Source organism: Rhinichthys klamathensis, unplaced genomic scaffold, assembly GCF_029890125.1.
Source record: "Rhinichthys klamathensis goyatoka isolate OS25496 unplaced genomic scaffold, OSU_Roscu_1.1 h1tg000564l_1, whole genome shotgun sequence".
NCBI lineage: Eukaryota > Metazoa > Chordata > Actinopteri > Cypriniformes > Leuciscidae > Rhinichthys > Rhinichthys klamathensis.
In genome coordinates, this window is record NW_026607030.1 from 111,163 (window position 1) to 121,768 (window position 10,606).

Here is a 10,606-nt window from a genome sequence, read left to right on the forward strand (position 1 = left end):
ACTTGTACAACAGCTGCTAGCAAAGATATACGCCATGACTGATGATGACACCCAATCATAGAGCTGAGCGTGAGCCTGTACTACGTCAACGTTTCTAAAGTCCTCCGTTTTGACCCGTCTACACTAAAACGCCCTCCGGAGATTCAAAACGAAAAACGGGTCGGCAGCGTTTCTAAACTTCTCCGTTTTGGGTCTCCGTTTTTGCCGTTTTAGTGTGGACGGGAGGTGCAAACGTAGCAAAAGGTCTCCGTTTTTAAACGAAAACGCAGTAGTGTGGACAGGGCCTAAGTCTTAATTTGGTGATTTTGTTAATAAAAAATCTTTGGATGTCTTCACATAGAGCATCTGTGGCAACAGACAATGTGTTAACAGATGGATTTACAACAGACTGAATGACTGAAAACAGAACCTTTGGGTTAGAGTGATTAGATTCAATTAAGTTAGAAAAATAAGCAGCTTTCACAGACTTAGCAGCATTCTGGTATGATGTAAGATACCGTTAAACCGCATCCAACGGGCGCCAGGCAGCAGAGCTGCACCAAAACGAAATGCCAGCTCGTAAATAAGCCTTCAGTTTCGCGATGTATCCTCCGCGGGTTCCTCGTTTCCTCCTTCGCTTTCTCCGTGAGGTGTTAAGCGGCCACCGGAGGATATCGTGCAGGATGACCGTTCAGAGTGGCTGGTGCGATTTGTAGAAGGGGCAGTCCACGTCCAAGGTGTGAGAGTTTGTGAATGAGTTTGTGAATGAGTCCACAACAGAGAAGCGGATGTCTAGGAGAGCTTGACGGGCGTAGACTAGGCAGGTTACAGACACAGCAAACAAGCAGAGAAGAAACCACAAGAGTAATATTCCTCTCGCCATGAGGGCGGAAATCATTCTGATGTAAATCCATCTGGGCCTGGAGATCTATCAGAGCTCCAGTTGAAGCTGCTTCATCGAGCCCCTCTCCAGTGGACAGCAAGCCAAATAAGTTTAACCTAATATCTTAAAGATTCTATGGGCAAATGAACTCGTTAAATGGAAAAAGTCACAGTCCAAGCTCCACTAGATCCATGCCGTGCATGATTAATTAAGAACCAGAGCGTGAACTGTTTAGTGTGTGTTTGTCTATACAGGTTGACCAGTCGCACATTGATGTTCTTCCCATTGGCAGTGGTGGTGTTATAGTCAGACAAAAAGGAATCTCTAGTGTGCCCCCATTAGTTGTGCCAGGAAAGAGAGAGTAGTTAATTATGGCAACGGTTATATTTCTCCTCACCATTAGGGGGCATTAACCTACCTCCAAGAAGGGTATTTATAAAGCATGGTTACATGAAGAAATCAGCTGGGGGTGAAATTGCTGTCAGGCAGTCAGAATCAGAAAGGCGGATGGATGGGTGGTGAGTTACAGCAGCTATATTGTGAATGAAATTGAATGGCTTCAGGATCTGAGGATTATGGTTGGGATTTTGAAAGGGACATGGAATGAAGGTTACTAAAAGGTTACTTTTAAGTGTAAGAAGAAAAATAGTAATGGATCAGGAACAGAAACAGATGATACAGTGAAAAGAGTAAGGCTGTTTTCACTTATGGTCCTTTTTCAGGGGTCTGAGCACGGTTTGCTGGATTTTTGGCCCCTGTATGAACCGAACCGAGACCAGCTCAGGAGGTGGTCTGAGTATGGTTTACTTTTATCTTATGATATGGTTTGCTGAAAATTCGCAATCTGATCACAAACCAGGCTCACTTGTTTTTTCCATTCGTGTATTTTTATTAATTTGGTCGTAACACGCCTCCATACAAATCGTAATATTCATCATGGCTGCTGCTGGAAGAGTTATGGACTTATGGGGAAACTACAGGACTTCTCCAAATTTGCAAGGAAGAATAAATAAAGCAACAACTATCAACCACCCACAGTAATGCAGAAGTTTTACGCAAAACTGAAAGACAGTGGAAATAACTGAACCGAAAAGTAAAAAAATGATGGCAGAAATATGTGGCCATATACAAGATAAACTACGGTGTAGTGGGCAATCAGCCGATGTCAAGTGGCCTCTCTACGATTTGTTAGACGAAATCCTTGGGACAAGCCCCTGCGCGAACACAATCAATGTCATAGAGGGAGGAAGTTTTGACATGGCGGATGAGGACGAGAATGGTATGTTCATTTCAGACCTGCTTTACCTGTTCATACCTGTTCATATTAATCTGCTCATAGACCCATTATACAATTATCTTCAAAGATAAATTTGGCTTAATGACATTTTTACAAAACCAACACTTAAAATGGCCAAAAAAACGAATCCTAGGAATGGCAATATATAAACATGTTAAAACAAGTTCTCTTACGAGAGGTTCTCTCGTATTGCGTAAGCTAGCTTACGTTACGGGAAAGATTCATCTTTTCTGAGAATTTGAAGCCAGAAAATTATCCTATAATTTTGTATCCATTGTCAACGCAGTTCAGCTGCAGCAGACCATGAGCGGGCTAGCTAGCAGCTCATTGGTTCGCTCACAGAGAACTGCTTAAGCCTATGAGGAGACGCGAATGAACTCTCGGCCAATGAGAGTCTGACCTGCTCTCATTGCGTCAGAGCCCGCCGAAACGGGCGTGGTCAGAGAGTATAAATTAGCGTCCCCAGGCTGTAAACTCTGATTTTCATCTCTTCAGCGAGGCTACACGCATCTGCTGATCCTGAGAGAAGCCGCCGTCGTTGAAAAGGCAACTCTAGCGAGCATCTGGGAGACTGAGGAAGCCGGCCGTCTTCGCCACCTTCAGCCGTCCTGCGAGCTAGCGCCATCCGACGGATTTATATCCTTTTTACAAAAAGCTTCCTATACTTATTTGTATCTAAAAGAGCCGAGCGTCTTTTTAAAGATGTCTCGTAAATCCTCCTGCGGTTCTTGCCGCGCTCCCCTCGAGACTGGAGACCGCCACGTCATCTGCGCTCTCTGCCTCGGATTGGAGCACGCCGAGCTCGCCGACGCCAGGGCGGCCGCCCTCGTTCTCGCTCTGACAGCCACCACAGACCGCCACCTCCTCGGGGGCCTCGGCCTAGGATCACGCTGAAACCTGATCACTCGAAGTCTGCACAGCTGAGGAAAAGACGGCGCTCTCCCGCCGCGGCCGGACCGCTGTCAAAGTTTCGCCCTCTGTTAGTCCCCGCTCACGCGGCTACTACAGCAGTGTACCCCGCCATTACCAAGCCGGTCCCCTTTCCCGCTTGCATGAGCACAAACGCCGTTTTCACGGCGACCCAGAGAAATCTCAAAAAGAGCATAAAAGCCTCCTGTGTAGAAAATGTGCCCACAACACTGTGTTCACTCATACACAAAAGCATTTCAGTTCCCGTATTTCTCAGAGAGCCCACTCTCATAAAGCGGTTCCAACCCGCTCGAGTTTCAGAGTACATAAGCGCGCCCACGAGCCCGTGTGCGCGTCCCACCTCTGCTCACTCTGTTACACGGCCCTTAAACTCCTCTCTGAGTGTAAGTCCCGCTGTCATAAACACTTTGAGCGCGCTCGCGCAGCCCGCTATGTGCAGCAACGGGGACCATGTAGCCATTCACCCCTTAGCGTTACGCTTCAAAGCGTGGGAAGCTATTCCGGGAATTTCCCAGTGGGTGCTAAACACAATAAGGCTAGGCTATCGCTTACAATTTCACCGCCGCCCTCCACGTTTTCGAGCGTGGCAAGAAACTATTGTGAACCCAGAAGCAGTGACACTGCTCCATTCGGAGATAGCAAAACTATTGTGCAAAAGGGCTATAGAGAGAGTTCCTCTGTCTATGAGCGAGTCGGGGTTTTACGGCCGTTATTTTCTGGTTCTCAAGAAAGACGGCGGGCTCAGACCAATCTTAGACCTCAGATTTCTGAACAAAGTTCTCATGAAGAGACCGTTCAAAATGCTCACTATCAGAAAACTCCTCGCGCATGTGCGCCAGGGGGACTGGTTCATATCACTATATCTGAAAGATGCTTACTTTCAGATTCAGATAAAACCCCTTCACAGGCCATTCTTACGTTTCGCCTTCGAAGGCCAGGTTTATCAATACACCGTCCTTCCGTTCAGCCTATCCCTAGCACCCTGTACGATCACGAAGTGCTTGGATGCGGCGCTCGCCCCCCTGCGGAGTCAGGGGCTGCGAATACTGAACTTTTTGGACGACTGGCTGATTTTGGCACAATCACAGAGAGAGCTACTGTCTCATCGTATAGTTCTCCTCGACCATCTGAAAGCTTTGGGCCTCTCTGTCAACTGGACAAAGAGTGCACTACAACCCAGTCAGACTATCTCCTTCTTGGGTATAGAGCTAGACTCGGTCACGATGACGGCTCGTCTGTCAACACAGCGCGCGCGCCGTGTTCAGCGCCTCGCCACATCTTTTCAGATGAACAGACTCACACCTCTGAAAACTTTTCAGAAGGCGTTGGGTTACATGGCCTCAGCCTCCGCGGTGCTCCAGCTGGGGTTACTGCGCATGCGCCAGCTTCAGCTCTGGTTGAAGAGCCGTGTGTCTCACCGTGCGTGGACCACGGGCCGCCAGCTGATAAAAGTAACGCAGACCTGTATCACAGCTCTGCAGCCATGGACTGTGGCAGAATGGTTTCAGCGGGGCGTTTCCATGGGGACCCTTTCTCGCCGAAAAGTCATCTCGACAGACTCATCCAACACGGGTTGGGGTGCGGTCTGCGAGGGCTCACCGGCCTTCGGCCCCTGGGCAGTTTAGGAGAGCCTCCTCCACATAAACTGGTTGGAGATGCGGGCAGTCGAGAACGCGCTCACGCGCTTTCTTCCGCGCATTCACGGTCACCACGTGCTGATCCGTTCGGACAATATAGCCGTGGTCTCCTATCTAAACCGTCAGGGCGGAGTCAGATCCAGGAATCTCTTCCGGCTGACAGAACGCATCTTAGTTTGGTCTCAGCGTTTTTAATGGTTTACTGGGATAACGTGCCAGGTTACGACTGTAACCCTTGTTCTCTGACACTCTGCATCAAGGACGCTTTGGGAACGCCTCTGCTTACATCATAAGCACGTGTGTGAACTCAGCCCAATGGCACGGAACATCGCAGGTGGGGTGACGTCAGGACCAGGAAGCTATAAAGCACACAGAGTCCAAACATTGTCAGCTTCTAATAGGCCGAAGCAAGTCGATCACAGGGACGCAAAGAGTATGGCAGTGAGACGCAGCGTCTCTTTCCCTTCTCAGGGAACAAGTTGTAACATGAGACGTTCCTTTGCGAGGGAACTCACGCTGCGTCAAGGACACTTTGGGAACAACAAAACCAAAATGCCATGCTTTCAAGTGCCTGTCTGTGTGAATCACTACGAGCACACTAAGACGAACCTGGAACCTGGAGACAACCTGGAGACAACCTGGTGTAGAGCAAAGTCCAGATTGTAAAATCCTACGAAAATGAGCGGAGAGGATATGTATGCCCGTATGCCCGTGATCGACTTGATTCAGCCTATCAGAAGCTGACGCTGTTTGGTTCAAGTGTGCTTTATAGCTTCCTGGTCGATGACGTCACATGGGGTTCTGTCACGCCATTAGACTGGTTTCATACATGCTTCATGACGCAAATCACATGACGCAAATCATAAATGCTGTTCAGTAAATGGAACTTGTATTGAGCCAGGCATATTCATTAAATCAGCCTAGAAATAGATGTGGTAGCATTAAGTCCTATCAAATGTGTGTTTTATTACTAACATTTTGCCCTACATGTTGTTCCCATCATCTTTCATTAGCAACTGATGACAACAACAACAACAGCATCAGTATTGATGACAGCTCCACACCTTTACTGGATCTACAGTAGAAATCGGTGATGAGGGGATTTTTAAGCAGTCATCCAGTTGAAGCAAAGAGAAAGGCTAGCAAATCTATCCAAGAAGAGAAGAAAAGCTCACTACAACAAATTACCACTTTGATTTCATCAATCATTGAACAGCAGAAGAAAGACTATTATTTATTTTTTTCCGAAACAAGAGGAAAGGCACCAGAGGGAATTGGAGTTGGAACGAGAGCGTTACAAGATCCAAATGGAAGTGGAAGAGAGGCGACACTGTGCACAGATGGAACTTGATTAGGCTATGATGAGGATGCCGTGTCAAGTGATGAGCTCGGCTGTAACTAACACTTTTCCTCCTATGAACACACCTTTGTGCCCCAGTGAATTGGTCTCTCAAACCCATCCAACTCAATAACCATCTTATCATACTTTGACTGTCGTACACCAACCAAGTGCTTCATTTACTGGTCAAGGAGTCAGTAGTACCAGCAGTAGTGTGCAGACACTGTCTTCTCTCTTGCACGAGTTGAGCAGTTCTGATAAATAATGAAATTCCAGTTTGAACTGAAATTGTTGATTGAATTTTCCTTTATTTGTTTTTATTTGTTCCAAGGTTTGTTCTTAAGATAAATACTTTATCCACTTGTTAACACACATGACCAGACAATTTTAGTTTTGACTCTGTAGAGCAGGGGTTTTCAAATTGGGTGAATGTGAGCCTCCCCTTAGAGTAGGTAAGGGCAGCCGAGCCCCCCCTTCCCCAAAACACCGTCTGCCTGCCCTAACCCACGCCTGCAGTAAATGCCATCTTTTGTGTGTTCCAGGCAATGATGAGTTTCAATAACAACTGATTGTCTGATCAATAACAAATCTTTTTTAATATTGTATTTGAAGACATTTTATTTTCTAAACATTTTTTTAACCCTTTGATGCACAACATGGGTCTAAATAGACCCGACTGAGTTTTCATTTTCTATATCTTTGCAAGAAATTCATTTCATCATTCAGTATTCCAGGTATTCCTCAATTAGCTTGTTTTAGATCATTAAAAATCCTTATTTAAATTTTTCCTTTCTTACTTTTCGAAAAAAAATCATTTTTGTGTCACTACCCTTCTAATGCGCAACATGGGTCTAAAAAGACCCGTATTCATGTTTCTTTGCTGAATATTCGAAAGAAATGTATTTTATCATTTATTAATCCAGGTATTCATTAAATATCTTGTTTTTGATTTCCACAAATCATTGTTTATTTTTCCTTTCTTACTTTATAAACAAACATGGTTTTTGTATTTCTACATCAATTTTACACACATGGGTAAAAAATGACCCATATAGGAACCTTTGATATTTATAAATAGTATAAATACATTTACTGCAGAAAACTATTCATCTGCCACACATTTCACAATTCAACACAGCTGCTTTTGTATATTTCATGCATGTAAGTTTTATTTAATAAATTTTTGTCACAGAGAAAATATTTTATATTTTGTGAAAGACATCTAGATATGGCCTAATATTTGAACATTTAGGCTAAGGTTACCTTGACCTTGAAATCCATTACTAGTGCAAAAGAGAAACATGTCCAATACTATTAGCTAGCTTGCGGTCGATATATTCTATTTTATCTAATAGCTAGGTCAACAAAATAAAAGTTGCAATAGAAAGTTATATATACAAGTATATATTGTGGCTGTTGGGCAGAAACCTTGTACCTCCATATTCATTTTTATTTGTGGTCATAAATCAATGCAATCGGTCACATAAGCCGTCGTGTGGTGGCGTTCTGGTGCACTATGGCTGCTGTCGCATCATCCGGGTGGATGCTGCACATTGGTGGTGGGGAGATCCCCCTACAGTTGCACTACACTACAGTTCAATTTCAGTGTTATCGGTTATATGTGTGTTATGTGTGACAAAGTGGCCAATAAACATATTTCAAGTGTTACAGTAAATGTGTTGATCTAAATAACTGTGACATTGGTTATTTTAACAAAAAGCTTTCTTTATTCTTTTGTTTTATCACGCTTGCATAGATGGGTCATTTTAGACCCATGTGTGTAAACTTGATGTATTAACACAAAACCTTGGAAATATTAAAATATAATTTTGTGATAATAGAAAACAAGATATTTAGAATATTCATAAATCATGAAATTTATAGATCATGAAATATTAAATGCTCAAATAAAGTGATTTCAAAAGGTGAAACAAAAAAAAATGCCAATCCATGCATGAAATAACATAGGAAATGAATACGGGTCTTTTTAGACCCATGTTGTGCATTAGAGGGGGTATCCATAGCTTGCGCATCAAAGGGTTAAAGTGCATTCATAAATGATTATTTGCAACAGCAAATAATTTCCAACTTAATGCAGGCCTAATTGAGGCTACTTTTAAAATCACTGAACATCAGTAGCATATGCCTAACCACAAGTCAACAAAACATGCTTAAAGTGATGCACATCAAAATTAAAATTCTGTCATCATATACTCACCCTGAAGTTGTTTCAAGCCTGTATGAATTTCTTTCTTCTGCTGAACACAAAGGAATATATTTTGAAGAATGTCAGTAACCAAACAGTTAACTGGAACCATTGACTTCCATAGTATTTTTTTTTCTAAGTCAATGGGACCAGTTTACTGTTTGGTTACTGACATTCTTCAAAATATATTCCTTTGTGTTCAGCAGAAGAAAGAAATTCATACAGGCTTGAAACAACTTGAGTGTGAGTAGGCCTATATGATGACAGAATTTTCATTTTGAAGTGAACTATCCCTTTAACGTGTAATCGGCGGCAAAACTACCGACGACGACACCTAACGGCTGAAAAAGCGTCTCGAACAAAATCAGCACAATGGACAGCTCTGACTGATCAATGAACGACAACGCTGTTTGTTCACGGAACACATAACATTTAACCGTCAACTGCATTGAAGGCATGTTATCAGATCGAACAGATTCACATATTTTTCATGACTTTTTTTAACAATCTAAAACCTTTTTAAACAAAAAGGTTTTAAACAAACAAAATGCGCCACTCACATCATTTGCGCTACAAGAGCGGCATCAACCCTCTATGACCCAACCAATTTATGATTTCAAGACAACACGTGAGTTTCAATTTAATCGTCCATATTAGTGGGAACAATGAGGCCGCGCTTTTGATGCGCAGAGGTGTTCGATGCGGGGCTGCACTCCAGAGAGAAATAAACGCAAGTCGTCCTCCACCTGCAGCCTTGATCTGTATTTGTTTTTAATCATGGTCAGTGCGGAAAACCCACACTCACACAAGTAGGTGGAGGTGAAGGGGATTAGGACTTTCGTAGCCTTAGTGGAGATCTGGGGGAACTCGCTCTCCACAGAAAACCAGAAACACGTGATCGGCATTTCTCCCAGTCTCTGCTTCAAGTCCATATTCGAGCTGAGCTCGACCAGGGCCTCCTCTTCCTGCAGGCTCAGTCCATCACGGGGTGTGGCGGGGAAAGAGAACGGATTTCTCACCCACTGATTTCCCAATGCGTCCTCTCCAAAATACTCGCCAAACTGGTCACGCAACCCATTCAAATGCGCAGTGATGACCGTTTGGACAGAGTTAAGAGGCAGCCCTGTCTTCTCCGCAACATCCTCCAGGGTTGGGAACATTTCCACCGAACCTCGTTCAACACGAGCACACCACAAGTCCAGCTTTTTCCTGAACCCAGACACTTGGTCGTGTGCCGAAAAGACGTGGCACTCTTTGCCCTGGAGAGAGGTGTTGAGGGAGTTGATCCTATCAAAGATGTCGGAGAGATAGGCCAACATAGCAAGCCAGTTCATGTCTGCCAGATGTTTTGCCAGTGGGGAGTTAATCTCAGTGAGGAAGAGGAGGACTTCTTCGCGCAAAACGCACAGCCTGGTGAGGACTTTGCCCCGAGAGAGCCACCTGACCTCGGAGTGCAGGAGCAGCTGCTGGAATTGAGCGCCCATCTCATTGCAGAGGATTGAGAACAGACGGGCGTTTAAGGCACGCGATTTAATTAAGTTCACAATTTTGACAGCCTCATCAAGGACAGCACGCAATTCTTGGGGCATCCTTTTTGTTGCTAAAGCCTGTCGATGGATAATGCAGTGCTTCCAGACAGCCGCAGGGGCAACTGCCTGCACCTGTTTTACTAGACCGCTGTGACGGCCAGTCATTGCTCTTGCCCCATCAGTGCATATCCCACAACACCGGCCCCAGTCAAGGCAATTAGCCTGGTAAAAGTTATTCAAGGCCTTGAAAAGTTCGTCAGCTGTTGTGCGGGCGGGTAGAGAAACGCAAAACAAAAAATCTTCCTGCACACTGTGCTCTTTGATAAAGCGAACGTACACCATCAATTGAGCACAGTGTGCGACGTCAGTGGACTCATCCAGCTGAATGGCGTGAAAGGGGCTTTCACGAACACAGTCCAGGACCTGCTCTTTGACATCACAAGCCATGTCTGATATTCGTCGCTGGATGGTATTGTCAGAGATAGGGATCGCGTCAAGTTTAGCAGCAGCTGCTTCTCCCAGCATCACTGAACACATATCTCTAGCTGCAGGGAGTAGCAATGTTTCGCCGATGTTATGGGGTTTGCCTGCCTTCGCTATACGTAGCGCGACACGATAAGAAGCTTCTGTCGCCTTCATGTTAATGGTGCCAAACGACTTTATTATGCTTTTTTGAGACTGCAAATCATCACGCTTCCTCTCAAAAAACTCAAGTGGCTTGTTCACTAAATTCGTGTGCTTAGTGTCAATGTGACGCCGAAGTTTGCATGGTCTCATGCTATCATTTGCTAGCACCTCCTTGCAGA

At 44.7% G+C, this 10,606-nt stretch overlaps 1 protein-coding gene across 1 annotated transcript; it reads right to left on the reverse strand.

The window, feature by feature from the left end:
• Positions 1-8,924: 8,924 nt before the first annotated feature.
• On the reverse strand, positions 8,925-10,337 carry LOC130073987 (zinc finger BED domain-containing protein 5-like). Its single transcript, XM_056239444.1, has one exon. The coding sequence runs from the start codon at positions 10,335-10,337 to the stop codon at positions 8,925-8,927; it is 1,413 nt and encodes a 470-aa protein (XP_056095419.1).
• Between the last annotated feature and the right edge of the window lie 269 nt (positions 10,338-10,606).

Coding starts and splice junctions, on each gene's coding strand:
- LOC130073987 (XM_056239444.1), bottom strand. CDS start 10,337: ATGTGTTCAGTGATGCTGGGAGAAGCAGCTGCTGCTAAACTTGACGCG.